The 14,293-nt window shown below is 40.0% G+C and overlaps 2 protein-coding genes and 1 long non-coding RNA gene across 7 annotated transcripts; all 3 read left to right on the forward strand.

The window, feature by feature from the left end:
- The first annotated feature begins 150 nt into the window (after positions 1-150).
- LOC124196596 (alpha,alpha-trehalose-phosphate synthase [UDP-forming]-like) lies at positions 151-5,362 on the forward strand. Of its 2 annotated transcripts, none has more exons than XM_046591738.1 (16): positions 151-277; positions 411-550; positions 625-735; positions 1,165-1,264; positions 1,329-1,619; positions 2,150-2,306; positions 2,368-2,493; positions 2,561-2,701; positions 2,790-2,907; positions 2,978-3,140; positions 3,208-3,364; positions 3,441-3,596; positions 3,670-3,947; positions 4,010-4,537; positions 4,613-4,857; positions 4,977-5,362. In XM_046591738.1, exons 5-16 carry the CDS (start codon positions 1,480-1,482, stop codon positions 5,189-5,191), a joined length of 2,424 nt encoding a protein of 807 aa, XP_046447694.1. In that variant the 5' UTR covers positions 151-277; positions 411-550; positions 625-735; positions 1,165-1,264; positions 1,329-1,479; the 3' UTR covers positions 5,192-5,362. The 2 variants fall into 2 exon arrangements, with proteins under 2 accessions (XP_046447694.1, XP_046447695.1); XM_046591739.1 differs by having other exon boundaries at positions 1,336-1,619.
- Positions 5,363-5,395: 33 nt separating this feature from the next.
- Positions 5,396-9,148, forward strand: LOC124196597 (guanine nucleotide exchange factor VAV3-like). Its single transcript, XM_046591740.1, has 15 exons — positions 5,396-5,740; positions 5,846-6,021; positions 6,111-6,179; positions 6,254-6,371; positions 6,454-6,618; positions 6,695-6,907; positions 6,986-7,102; positions 7,173-7,289; positions 7,360-7,533; positions 7,601-7,836; positions 7,919-8,042; positions 8,101-8,402; positions 8,472-8,597; positions 8,705-8,893; positions 8,980-9,148. The coding sequence occupies exons 1-15, from the start codon at positions 5,519-5,521 to the stop codon at positions 9,047-9,049; spliced, it is 2,418 nt and encodes an 805-aa protein (XP_046447696.1). The 5' UTR covers positions 5,396-5,518; the 3' UTR covers positions 9,050-9,148.
- Positions 9,149-10,691: 1,543 nt separating this feature from the next.
- On the forward strand, positions 10,692-14,283 carry LOC124197660. Of its 4 annotated transcripts, none has more exons than XR_006876304.1 (10): positions 10,692-10,757; positions 10,968-11,109; positions 11,170-11,310; positions 11,377-11,448; positions 12,023-12,360; positions 12,434-12,700; positions 12,768-12,895; positions 12,995-13,348; positions 13,432-13,752; positions 13,822-14,283. It is a non-coding gene; the product is annotated as an uncharacterized LOC124197660 (long non-coding RNA). The 4 variants fall into 4 exon arrangements; XR_006876305.1 differs by having other exon boundaries at positions 11,181-11,310; XR_006876303.1 differs by lacking the exons at positions 10,692-10,757; positions 10,968-11,109; positions 11,170-11,310; positions 11,377-11,448 and adding an exon at positions 11,580-11,684 and having other exon boundaries at positions 12,958-13,348.
- The last annotated feature ends 10 nt before the right edge of the window (positions 14,284-14,293 follow it).

The following is a 14,293-nucleotide window of genomic DNA, read 5'->3' on the forward strand; positions in this document are numbered from 1 at the left end:
AAAATTTCAAAAAGCTGTACGACGCAACAACCAAAAGTTGTAGCTAAAAACGTTGCCGGTCTCTGAGGGATGGCCGGAGGGGAAACATTTTTTGGGCTTCGCACGACCTTTTATTTTGCGAATAGTATACTTGTTTCGAAGAATGAAATGAAATCAAATCATTCCCATGTGCATTTGAGTGATGAGTGCAAGTGTTCTTAAAGTCTTTTGATAGAAAGATTAGAATTGCTTAATATGCCACTTATTCAATTAAGATAAAGTGTTCCTTCTAGAAAAGGTAAGCTGGCTGAAACCAGGCTGAAACTGATTGGGTCAAATTGTCTTCTGTGTAGACGAAAATTTTTTATTGGGGTTTTTTAACTACTATTTATAGAAAGAGTCATTATTTATCTATAAATCCATTGTAATAGGTGGAAATAGATTCACTGACTAAATGGTCTACAACAGTGGAAGGGCCAGTGGAAGGGCCAATTTGTTGCAGCCATGTGGCTGAAAGTTAACAGTGATTCAACCTTTTAGCTTGATCACGGCTTGACTGCAACATTAAATGGTATTAAATTTAAGCTTGCTTTTATTTGCATAATATCTAGTGAACTTGAACTTAATGTATAATTTTTCAACCAGAGTCCATGTCATGTCTCATGTGAACGCTTTCAGCCAATGTGGTCCTCTGATTCATTTTCGATTGCTGGTAGCCTACCAGCTGGTACTCTACCACACAAAATATCTAATAAGGTAAGTGCAAAATACTCAAGTTGGCTAAGATTTTCTATTGGATATTTTGTTATTTATTAGAAAAAAAAGTTTAGAATGGGAAAACATTGTAAATGTTCATCATAGAAAATGAAAAGGGGAATCTTTAAGGGCTATACGTACTGATAGTCGCTTACTATTATTACGTTATACTACATTTCGAGGGTTAAGAAACACATTGATTTATATGGTCTTTTGGATTGCTATTCTTATAACATGCAGATGCTATCTATAACAGTTGTAGACCATTTAAAGATTTTCTTTGAAAACAAAACAAACGATCATTAAGTCATTAGAAAGACGATGGAAAACTTTTGATAAGCTTGCCAAACGTTATAACTACGATGCGTTTTGTGCGTTCTCGACCACATAAACCGACTTAAACTGTATATACTCCCTCTTGTTATCTAGAGTAAACCGTCATGTTTGCCTCAACCAAACGGCAGCCTAAATAATATCCAGAGATGCCAAGAAGTCCATCTGGAGTTAATTGTGGCTTCCGCAAGAAATGGTAAAATATTTTTTTTCCGGAATAGAGTTTAAAGGTTTTTATCCTCTGACCTGTATGTATTCAGAAACCAGTTCATTCGGGCCTATTCGCTTCAGAACTGGGCGTTTCTCATCTGACAATACGAACAAAAGAGGCTGGCTCAAGAGGAATCGTCTTCAGAACGACGGTAGACTGTGGCGTGACAAGTGATCCTTAACTTCCTTCTACATCGAAACATGGAACTCAACTTTCCACAAGAACTCAAGTCCGGGATTGAATGGAATCCTTCTCGAGAAAGGCTCATCGTCGTCTCTAATAGACTTCCGTTTGTTCTCAAACGCGACGAGTCAACCGGAAAGCTAATACGGAAATCAAGGCAAGTCAAACTTGTATGTTATTTTCTTAGATGTAGGTACAAGTGGCGTATAATGATTCAATAACGTGTTATAATTACATTTCAAAATTATAATCACATTCCTGGACGGTCGTTTTGATCTCTCATACTGCTTAACTTAAATAAGAAAGAGTTGAAAATCTAACTTGTAGGATACCTTCCTTGTATGGGATAACTGTTAAACGTCCCCAAAGCGCCCCAGGAAAGCGATACAAAATTGTAACCTTTTTACGACCTACCCCAAAGTCCGACAATATGGAGAAAACCTACCTCAACATTTAAAAATATATCCAGGCCAAGCCCACGGCAATGTATTTTTACCCTCGACTACTAGCCTAGATGGTAATTGGATAAGCCCGAAGAAATTCTAGGGGGAAAACCCATAGAATTTCAAAAGAATGTGCTATATCACACCCTATATGCGTTCTTGTATATTGTTAATAAGCCGCCACCTCGAAATGAAATAAATTTTAGAATTTGCCAAGATAATGAAATAAAACTTCAATATTTAGTGCCGGAGGTCTTGTGACAGCCGTTGCTCCGGTGGTTGTTGACTGTGGCGGTCGTTGGGTAGGCTGGACAGGTGATTGCACGCTTAGCGTCGACGACGAAATTCCGGAAGCGTCTGAAGAGGATACTACTCCGACGGCTGGTCTGCTGAAACACCAGGTAAATCAGGCTTTAAGATCTCGTTTTCTGATCAACTTAATTGAATCGATGTATTTTTCAGGTTGTTCCGGTGTATTTGAATCAACAGCAATTTAATTCGTATTACAACGGATGCTGCAATGGAACGCTCTGGCCTCTCTTCCACTCCATGTCCGACCGAGCAGTTTATTCTAGCGAATATTGGCAGGTAAACGAAAAATAATAATTTAAAATTTAACTTCCTGCCAACAGATCAAATACGTTAAATGATTCAGGATTACATTCAAGTCAATCAACTATTTGCTGACAAGACATTGGAAGCGATGGAGTTGTCAAAAAAAGAGGGGCCGGACATTGTTCCGCTTATCTGGATCCACGATTATCACTTGACTTTGATGCCATCCATTTTGCGTCAGGTATGTAACAGGCTGTCAATAATGTATAGCTGTCAATAGGGTATGTCAATCATAACAAGCTCATTTTATCACCTGGCTCATGTCTTAGGCATTGAGTGAGAAGAACTCTAACGCTCTTTTGGGATTTTTTCTGCACATTCCGTTTCCGCCATGGGACATTTTCCGACTGCTGCCATGGGACGATGAAATTTTGCTCGGATTGCTCGGTATGTTCCTAAAAAAATGTTAATGACGACGTTAATGTGATTTTTTTATATTTTCCTCATTTATCCCCAGGTTGCGATATGATTGGATTCCACATCGAGGATTACTGCATTAATTTTATGGATTGCTGCCATCGTCGTCTGGGTTGTCGCATTGACAGGAAGAATCTCCTTGTCGAATACGGAAACCGCCTAGTTAAAATTGCCGCTCTACCGATCGGCATCCCATTCGATAGGTTGGACAGTGAATTATTTGGAATTTAAAATATTTCTCTGTAACCAATCTTTTTCTTAATGTCACAGATTTCAGAGGATGGCGGAAGAAGCGCCTCGTTTAGTGAAGGAAAAGAGACAGAAGATAATTTTGGGTGTCGATCGTTTAGATTACACCAAAGGCCTGGTGCATCGCCTTAAAGCCTTTGAGCGATTTCTGGAGAAACATCCGGAACACATTGAAAAGGTTGACTTTTGAACTGTGACCAACTTATTGTGTGTCCGTTTTTATAGAGCGACAAATCTGTGGGTTTGTTTTGTAGGTTATTTTTATCCAGATAGCCGTTCCGTCGCGGACGGATGTCAAAGAGTATCAGGAGCTCAAGGAAGAGATGGATCAAGTGATTGGGCGCATCAACGGACGCTTTTCGACGGCCAACTGGTCGCCAATCCGCTACATTTACGGATGTGTCTCCCAGGTAATCCAGACTTTTGTTTTTTTAGATAATAGGAAGAGAAAAGAGGATAATAATATTAAAATCTGACCCAAAGGCTGAGCTGGCAGCGTATTACCGAGACGCTTTCATCGCCATGGTAACACCGCTTCGGGACGGGATGAATCTTGTTGCAAAAGAATTTGTTGCATGTCAGATCGAAGAGCCGGGAGTGCTTATCTTGTCTCCGTTCGCTGGTGCCGGCGAAACTATGCAGGAAGCTCTTCTCATCAATCCGTACAAGATAGATGACGTGGCTGAATTAATTTGCAGCGCTCTGGAAATGCCCCGCGATGAACGCGAGGTTCGCATGAAAAATCTCCGCCGTCGAGAAAAGTAAATCATAACACCCCTTTATATGTTTTAATTCATTTTAATTGGATTTATTGAATCATTAGAGTGAATAATGTGGACGCCTGGGCCCAAGCGTTTCTGAAGACCATACGGAGCACCACTTGGATGGATCCGGAGTCGAATTCGAAAACAGGATCTTGTTTGATGTCATCGGCCATGGACGATTATGATGAGTATCTATCCAAATACGTAGGGAATGCTGAAAAGCTAGCTCTCCTCCTGGACTATGACGGGACTCTTGCTCCGCTAGCACCTCATCCAGATTTGGCCATTTTACCCAACGAGACTCGCAAGATTTTGCAGCGACTTAGTAACTGCCCGGATGTCTACGTTTCAATTATTTCCAATCGCAGCGTCGATAATGTCAAGAAGATGGTTGGAATAGAGAACATCACTTACGCGGGCAAGAACGGTCTCGAAATTCTCCATCCGGATGGGACAAAGTTTGTTTATCCACTGCCGGTCGAGTACGAGGACAAAGTTCGTTGTCTTCTTCGTAAACTTCAAGAAGAGGTCTGTCATGACGGGGCCTGGGTGGAACACAAAGGTCTTCTACTGACCTACCACTACAGGTAATGGCTCATTTGCTTCAAGTTTAAATTTGACGCTGCGATTTAATTAAAAATAATGACGATTATATCTTATAGTGAAACTGTCATGCATCTCCGAACTGGGTTGATCAAACGGGCACGAGAACTGATTGAAAGCGCTGGTTTAGTCTGCACTACGGCTTATTGCGCCCTGGAAGCTAAACCTCCGTCTCAATGGAACAAAGGCCAAGCAGCGCTTTACATTTTGCGGACGGCATTTGGGGTGGACTGGGAAGAACGCATCCGGATTGTCTACGCTGGCGATGATTTCACAGATGAAGCGGCTATCAAGGCTCTGAAAGGTTTATGAAACGCCAAATAACTAGATATTTAGATCAATTCTTTTGAAGGAAGAAATTGAGATATCGATCGATATTGGTTGGACAAAATTGATAGTATTTCAATAATCGATTACGTACAGGATTGGCGGCAACGTTCCGTGTTACATCAACGCTGGCAGTGAAGACGGCGGCGGATCGACGTCTGGCCAACAACGATTCGGTATTGCGGATGCTTAAATGGATCGAAAGTCATATGACAAAACGCAAACCTCGCCTATCATCGCGATCTTCGTCTTCTGTACTGGAGGCGATGGATGAAGTCCATCAAGCTCCATCAAGTCCGTCATCTGCATAACTCGTTGCATATTTGGCATTTATTTTATTACTAGGGGCATAAAATGAATGGCAAAAAATACTAATGCTAATGAAACTAGCACGAGTTTGTAGATGAGAAAAGGGATCTCTAGCCAGATCTTTGATTTTCATCTTTTCGATTAAAATACATCAACGAGATCTGATCATATAACAAGGTTCCGTATAGGCCTGCAAGATTTTATCTTTTCATCCTTGGCACACTATCATTACAAGAGACTTAAGTCTCCGTGATAAGAGAGGTAAGTGTGATAAGACGACAAGATTTTATTAAAATTTAGCATGGAGACAAGCAGTCGTGACAAGTACCATGGCAAGCGCTGACTTGTGGATAGAGTGTTTGCACTGGTTTAGGCGATGCGGAATCGCCTTGCCGGACAATACTACCCCGACTCAAAGCCTCGAGTTTTTCAGCAACTATCTGCGCGATGGCGTTCTATTGTGTCACCTGTTACATTTGCTTAACCCCAAAGCCTTAGAATACTTTTTTGACATTAGTGATCTAATCTGCATGGATCCAGAAAAAAATGAGGTAAGATAAGATTATATCAGTATTACACTGTAATTTACATAATGTAAAATGTGTTTTTAAAAACATGAGTTGTTACTAATGTTGTTAACAATTTCGATATATTAGGAAATGTGTTTGCAAAATATCGAGGCGTTTCTACAAATATGTCAGACAGATTTTGGTCTACAACTCTGCGACTTGTTTCAACCTAAGATGTTGTATTGCCTGACCGATTTTGATAGGGTGCTTCACACCTTGTCTCAGTTATCTAAGTCTCCGATAGTAGCCCAACTCGGCATCACGTAATTGTTTTTTTTGTTTGTTTATCCATTGTCAATAATAAGGAATGACACTTATCAGTTAAACAAATACTTTTTGTGTACTGAACAAGGGAATTTCCCATTCCTCGTCGACGTTCTTCTATTGGAGGTGCCGAGTTGGCGCTGAAACTCCCCAGCAGGTATTTACAGTGAAAAACATGGCATAAGATAATCAAAATTTTATTAACACGTTCACTTTTGGGGGGGATTTCAGAAGAGATGGCCCACAGCAAATGCACAGGTCAATTTCTTCGCCGATCTACGAACCGTCCAATGAAGTGATGTATATGTGCATCCTTTCGGATTTGAGTCCGTGTCCTCGAACGAGTGATGTAAGTTTAATTGCTTTAAACAGATGTTGTTTCATTTGCCAATTACGTAATATTGATCTGTATATGAACAAACACGACGAAGACCGAAACGTTGCCGAACGATCCCGTTGAACGCGCCGTCCAAAAATTGCTTAAAGCCGAAATGGAATACATAAACATATTAACAGTTATGGAAGAAACAATGTTCAAGCATCTATCCAAAATTTTGACCCACAAAGAGCAAACGATTATATTCTACGGCATCAAGGTAAGCAGCATGCTTATTCCAACCAGTATACCGTATGACAATGTTAAACGCGGATCCGCATCGTTTTTGGCAATAGGAATTGAACCAGATTCACCAGCAAATTCAGCGAGAATTACTTAGCGTCACAGGGAATCAAGAGAATAAATCTCTAACAAAGTTGTACATTGTCTTCCTGAATTGGAAAGACAAATTAAACATCTACCACAGGTACGCGGCCAATTTGCCATCCGCTCTTCACGTTGTCGGAGCCGTATACCGAGGGAAAAAAGAAGTAGCGAGAGAAGTTGAGGTCTGTGATTCATTACGCATCGATAAAATTACTTGAGAAAAATGTTTAATGTCGCAAAAAAATCTCTTTATCCTAAAGCTTGCACAAGCTAGTTTGCGGGATCGATTCAAACTGACAAATCTTCTCCTTAAACCGATTCAACATGTCAGCCAATACAGTGTCATACTTGAAGAATTACGGAAGTACATTCCTGAGGTAGCACGATTGATTATAAACACCAGACTCATTATAAGGACGCCTTTTTCTGTTAATTTGCTCATTGCAGAATCACGAGGACTACAATGGCTTGAAATATGCTAGCCAGTCGATGTCAGAACTTGAGCAGCATGTGAACGCGATTAAAAAAGACAGTTTCTTGATACAATCATTAGAACACGTTCAGGTAAATTTATATTATTTCAAGTGCTAAACACCAAACGCTCTTGTGTTATGCTTAAAAAAAAAATCCCTAGTCAACAATATGTGGCTGGAAGTTTAGTAAACCCCCCTTAACATCCTTCGGACGTTTCTTCAAAGACGGTTTATTGAGAGTCAGTGGCTCAACGGCAAATGACAGTAATCAAAAAATAAAATACCAAATATTCCTCTTCAGCCGGACGGTTATCTTTTGTGCTCCAAAATCGGGCGTAAGTATAGCTTGATAATAATATTGATGAATCGAGTCAATACTAAATATTTAAATGTGATTGATAGATAAGAAATCTAAGAAAATTATCGCGCGTTGAACAGTTTTCCTACCAGTTCCGACTTTTTCTGCAAAATTGCTCCATCGATGAACAAGTCGGCTTGACTGGTTTTTTCGAGGATCCGACAATTCCGTGGACAAGTTCTTGGCGGATTCAAGGACCAAAAAGAAAGACAAGTTTAACCTTTTACAGCAAGACCCCCGAAGAACGACTGAAATGGATTGAGAGTTTCAAACTTGTCATGTAACGTAGCAGAAATAATGTTATAAATGTGGTGAAATTAACATATAATAGATATAACAGATTCTTTTATAATCTATTATAGGGCACAACTCCATCCATCGTTAGATAGTACCGATGCATCCACGCACAAGTTCGAACTTCAGACATTCTCTCCTGTTGTGGACTGTCACTTTTGCCACCAATTGCTCAAAGGGCTTCTTGATCAGGTATAGCTAAATGAATTTTACAAGTTACTAGGGGTTTCAAATATTTTATTTGGAGTAGGGTTATCGATGCTCAAAATGCGGAGAGTCTTTTCACAAACAATGTTTGGAATCTTCACAAAGGTGCTCTGATGAAGCGATATATGAAGAGATTTTGAGTAACGAAACGGATCGGAGCGGAATGTCGGATTTTGAGCAAGAATCGGGCATTCACGAAATGCAGTCGTTAGATTCATCGTCTCAATCGGGGGAATCATCAAGCCGGACTGAAGAACCACCAGTTAGAGCTTTCAGTACGTTAGCTATTGCTCAGCAGGTTGAGCAATCACTTGAGCCTAAAGAAAGTCTAGAATCTCAATTGTGGTACGTTATATTTTCTGATGTTTAAGTTATCTAAATGTTCTGATTTAATTTTTATTATTTACTAAAAAGGTTTGCAGGATCTATGAGCGCCCTTGAAGCCACAGCTCATCTTATTGGGACTCAGCCGGGGACATTTCTTGTCAGAAGGAGGAAAACGGAAGATAATTTATCAGCTCCTTTCGCACTTAGTGTCATGTAAGAGTTTTAATTTCAACTCACTTTTATTATTTATTTACTCTCATTTAGTTCACAACTCGCATCACATTAAAAAAGCAGTAACAGAAAATTATTGCCTTGTTTAGGATGGAATGCGGAGTAAAGCACATTTTAGTGCAGTGCTTCAAATCACAACCAGAAGATAGTGACTATCTTACTCTTAGGTCAAGTTTGGGTAAACAAGATTTTTTTTTGGTTCCTGGACACACTTTTCCCACCATCAACGATCTTGTTTCCTACTATACGCATACCTTTCTTAGCGAAGAAGTCTCAGTGTAAGTAGAAAAAAGCATGTCCAACATCGATCTGGCACAGTGCGTTAATTTCATAGCCTAATTAAATATTTTTTTATCACTTAAAGGGCGATGGATATTTACCTGAAGATTCCGTTCAAGCTGACAAACAAAAAGATAAATTATACGACTCTATGATTGATCGGTACTTGAACCGTTTACAAACCTATTTGTTTCAAATAATTTAGCAATGTGTGAGCTTCAATAGATTGTGCAATTGGGCACACTGTTTTCGAACTTTCAACTTTTTACTAAGCTGCGGGTATTTTATATGATACCCGGTTTAAAAATTTGTCGGGTATCAATTGAATACCTCTTTCCACATCTTCAGAAAATGTAAGTTATTTCGGTTTCGTAATTTGTGAGTTTTGTTGGTGTAATAATTTTACTATATAAGTACATAATTGCGTTGTTATTTAAAGTTTAAGTTGGAATTTCCTAGTCCGCGTGTTTGTCCCGATGGCATGGGTGGACACGATTTTATTTCGCGGATTTCCATCAATTTTTAGTTTACGTTAGATCACTATTAGGGTTATATAGCCTAGACTTTGAACGACCGCTACTTTGTTCGAAAAATTCTTTGCATATAGAATCTGCATAGGCCTATTAAAGTAATTGATGGCATTGACTAATGTATTAAGGAAAGTCTTTGATAATCTTTTCCAGCAAACTGTTTCGATCATTGAAGATTATAGGCAGACGTCACGCATAAGAATTTTCTGCATTCCCACATTATTATATAATTTGGTTTCTTATTCTCCACACTGAGGAATTCGGACAAAAAACGAGCGATTGGCTCTGTTGTGCCAAGAAATAGTCCACAAATTTAGGGTTCTACATGTCCTTCTGGAACACGAATTTTTCAATGTACTTCAACAGTATAAAAAGTTAATTACTTTGAAAATTTAAAAATGAAAAAGAACTGGTAAATGAGAGCTGCATGACCGGCATGAGAAAATCCGTTAACAAGGAGAAACGGAAAGCTCTATCATGGGCAGAGAGAGGTTCTCACTCACTATTATATTAAATTTCTCATAAGGTATCCGTTCATTTTACTAAAAGATCGAGTTTACAATCGTGCCACCAAACCGGTGTGTAAATGAACGTAATATAAATAAAATCACAAACGAAGGACCGACAAATCAGGACAAACGTTTGGAAATCGAAACTCAACTAAGTTACGGCTATTATACGAAGGCCAAATGGGCGCTTCCTATAATCCAATTTGCAGATTTGAAAAAAGTTTAAAATTTTCTTAACTCTGTTTATCTTTCTTCCCACTAGATGGTGTAGAGTGTCATCATGGCCTAGCAGACAAAATGTTTTCTATTGTCTTTTGTATTGTATTATTTGTTGTCAGTCTTTTCGTGCTCATCGGCTCAATGTGATTTTCAGTTTTGCTATTTTATACCTGTTCACACGCACGATACTACTACTTTCTATGATACTACTACCTTCATCTCTTCCTCTGTGGACTATCAGACAGAGAGTGTCAGCTGTTTTCAACACCCTCTTTGCCTCGTGTACAACTGCCGGTGGTCGCTGTGAAAAACACAGGAGAATGTGGAGGGCTCTGGTCGAACGGGGACTTGGAAGGCGCATGATCAGAGTAAAACTTTTGGAGGGTCATGGGTCTAAACTAGAAGCCTACCTTGCACTCTTCTTTCTTCTTCACTGACCAGGTAATCTCCACATAGGTATCCTTGCACATGAACCATAGGATCTTTTCTGAATCTTGCAATTTTGGTGGCGTACCTTGCAGGAGCATGTTTGTTGTTGTGGCTGTTTTTACGTTGGTTTAGAAGGCAACCCAGCTAAGAGTTGGGTAGAGTTTTATTTCTTACAGGTAAATTTGTGCAAATTTGTAAATAACATAGATAATATCCTTGTCCCATTGCTGCTTAGAGTTTCGTGACATGAAGAGTGTGAAGTGAATAATCTTCAATGTGTATGTACATAGATCTGTACATGACACATGAGTACAGATATATAATAATAGGAAACAATTTATTTTTTTAAATCCATGTAGCAATAATCATTTTATTCTTTCCAACAGATGTGGCAAACACGAATGTTATGAATTTCGTTTTTGGGGTCAATGGATTTGGCGCTGGTTGCTGTTACTGGCCTTTTGCGACGTCTTGATATCAGTTTGGAATAATAGCTCTGGACTCTGGGGAATCCTCACTCATACTCAGGTAACCTTGAAGTCAACATATGTGAAGAGTTTTCGATTCGTTGTAATTTTTGCATGCAAGTCAACCTGCAGGCAGGTCGGCCAGTTTGTCCAGACAGGATGTCCTTCTCGCTTGAAGGTCAAGAGAAACATTACGTAAAACTGGCATGCGGTGGTGTAGAGGTCGGGTGAGAATGACACGTGTTTCATCATTATCAAGAAGGTAAAATAGCCGCAAGGGTAAGCTATTTGGTATTCACTTTGAAGTCTTTGATATTGGTTTTTGTAGACCCATCCCCCAACCTGCAGAAGGAAAGGCCAGTTTGCATTTTCTTCAATCGAAGGTCACGGAGATCATTAGGTAAAACGTTTCATGCAGTGATGTAGAGGTTGGGTTAGCACGGGAAGTTTTGCATCATTATCAAGAAAGTAAAATAACCGCAAGGCTTAAGAGGAGGGGTGAGAAAAAGTCGTATAAAAGGCGAGAGAAAAAGTTGACAGGGATCACTCGAGCGAGTATCTCCGACACGGTAAGAGTTGCAGTGCACTATTGTTATCCACTGCATTCTTCATCGTATTGTCAATTCTCAGTCATGGGTAAATATTCTGCTGTATATGGAGTTATGTATCGATTTCTATTTTTGTTTCTCTTTGTTAACATGCTAGATATTTTTGTATATTAATTGTTTAATTATTAATTGTTAAGTCGTACATAAGGTCAAAGTAAAGGCTAAAGAAATCAGTCGGAGTGAGCATTTCCGATATAGTAAAAGCAAATCTGCAGTGCACCATTTGTCACTAACTGTCGAATTCTTCGTCGAAATGCTAGTTTAAATCATGGTTAAACATTTTTACATGTAGTTGTGAATCAACTTCTTATTTGTTAACATGCCAGTTATAATTTCATATTAATGTTTAAATTGTTATGTGTATAGTAAATTAAGGCGTCGTGCTGCACTTGTGTATTGTATCGTTGATGGCTGGTTTCAGCCATGATGTACCGATGTCTCCTGGGTATGGCGGATAACAAATCGCGACGCCGCCGTTTTACTACACAACACACGACACGACCAGTTGCTACGCCGAGGCCCCCACGTACTGCACTAAGGCTCCAGATTATTGTTCCACAAATTATGCTGCCCTGAGCTACTACACCGAATCCCCGCTATATTACTCTTCCCCGAGCTACACTACCAAGGGTCGATTACTGCACCGATGCTCCGAAGTACTACAACACCAAGGCAATGGAGTACTGTACAACTACATATCATGGGTAAATATTCCGTTACATAGAGTTTTAAATCAATTGCTATTATCTAAATTATTTACTCTAATTGTTAAAAAAGGGAGAAAAGGCGAAAGAGATCAGTCGAGTGGTCATCTCCGACACGGCAACAGCAACTGCAGTGCCAAGGCTCAGTAATACACCTCTACTTATGTTGCTCCGATACTCTACACCAAAGTGCCTGAGTGCTGTACCGAGGGCACTAATTTTTACATCACCAAGGCACCGGAGTACTACACTGAAACATACGCTGCTCCAGCTTATTACACCGAGGCTCCCCAATACTACACCACCAAGGCACTGGAGTACTACACCACTACATATCATGGTAAATATTCTGTTATGTGGAGTTTTAATATGGCATCCACTAAATGTACAAATTATTTATTGTCTAGTCGTATGAAAGGAGAGAAAAGGTGAAAGAATTCAGCAGACGAGTGAGCATCTCCGTTACAGCAACAGGAACTGCCGTGCACTTAGTCATCAACTTCATTCTTCGTCCTGTTACAAGTTTTAAATAAAGGTAAAAATTTTTCCGTATAGTTGTGAATCAACTCTACTTTTTTCTATTTGTTAATATACCAGAACCATATTTGAATATCAAAATTTATTAATTGTCAAGTAAACAATGGCGTCGTGCTGCTGTTGGGTGTTGTATCGTTGATGGCTGGGTCGACCACTGGTGTATTGTCTCCTGGGTATGGCGGGTACCAAAGCACAACACTGTCTTACTATTAAGCATCAACTTCCGCTGCTCCATCTTACTACACTGAGGCTCTCAAGTGCTACTCCATCAAGGCTCCAGATTGTTACACCACAGCTCATGTTGCCTCAAGCTACTACGCTGAATGTCCGAAGTATTTGTTCCCCAGCTACACTACCAAATGGTCGAGTACCACGTCGAGGCTCCCAAGTTCTACATCACTAAGGCACCGGAGTACAAAAACGGTCGAATACTACACAGAAGCAGTCATGGGTAAATATTGAATCTCTATTCTTTTTTCTAATTGCCAATATGCCAGTTATTATTTTATATTAATGTTCAAATTATTTTTTTAGTACACTATGGCGTTGTGCCATTGTGAATGTTGCAACGGTGATGGTTGGTTCGACCACTGGTGTGCCGATTTCTCCTGGGTATGGTGGGCGTGAACATTCCGCAACAGCCGGTTACTACACTGAGGTCCTCCAAGTGCTACACCACAAAGCCTCCAAAACGTTACAACACGACTTATGCTGCTCCGATGTTACTACGCAGAAGCTCCGAAGTATTTTCCTTCCCCGAGCTTCACTACCCTCACCACGCCGCTTACTGAACAACAACGTCAACATCTTCTTGCTATACGAAGGTCTTCAGTACTACGCCACAAAGGCTCCTGAGTATTAAACTTCAACCTACGATCTTCCAGCTAGCTATAAAAATTCTTCCATGTACTAATATGTTCCCAGCTACTACACCGAGGATTGTCACACCACTGAAGCGTCCAAGTACTGCACTACAACCTTCGTTGCTCCAGCTTACACCACGAAGGGAGCCGAGTACTACACCACGAAGGGAGCCGATAATTCGTACCACGTTGAACCGGATTACTAAACCGATGATCCAGTTTACTACACTACAACCTGCGCTTTCTCCCAGATACTACACCACCAAGGAAACCGAGTTACATCACTACTTACGCTACTACCACCTACTGCACCGAAGTATTACTCTGCCCCGAGTTATTACACCACTAAGGCAGCCGACTATTACACCATAAACTACGCTTCCGCAACTTACTACATGGAGCTTCCTTAATGCCAGAGCCGACTATTTGAGTATTATTATTTGTCGGTTGTCTTCATGATCATTGGTCACTGGGAGTTAATTGTTGATCTCAAATGAGTAAATAAAAATTTTAATGCGGGTAATTCTTTTGCA

The sequence above is a fragment of the Daphnia pulex genome, chromosome 7, assembly GCF_021134715.1.
Source record: "Daphnia pulex isolate KAP4 chromosome 7, ASM2113471v1".
In the NCBI taxonomy this organism is placed as follows: domain Eukaryota; kingdom Metazoa; phylum Arthropoda; class Branchiopoda; order Diplostraca; family Daphniidae; genus Daphnia; species Daphnia pulex.

Excerpts from the sequence above, each read along its gene's own strand:
- LOC124196596 (XM_046591738.1), top strand. The coding sequence starts at position 1,480 with ATGGAACTCAACTTTCCACAAGAACTCAAGTCCGGGATTGAATGGAAT. Across the intron at positions 2,494-2,560 it reads ATTCTAGCGAATATTGGCAG|GATTACATTCAAGTCAATCA; the intron begins GTAAACGAAAAA and ends TAAATGATTCAG. Across the intron at positions 4,538-4,612 it reads CTACTGACCTACCACTACAG|TGAAACTGTCATGCATCTCC; the intron begins GTAATGGCTCAT and ends TATATCTTATAG.
- LOC124196597 (XM_046591740.1), top strand. The coding sequence starts at position 5,519 with ATGGCAAGCGCTGACTTGTGGATAGAGTGTTTGCACTGGTTTAGGCGA. Across the intron at positions 7,103-7,172 it reads TACGGAAGTACATTCCTGAG|AATCACGAGGACTACAATGG; the intron begins GTAGCACGATTG and ends TGCTCATTGCAG. Across the intron at positions 8,598-8,704 it reads CCTTTCGCACTTAGTGTCAT|GATGGAATGCGGAGTAAAGC; the intron begins GTAAGAGTTTTA and ends TGCCTTGTTTAG.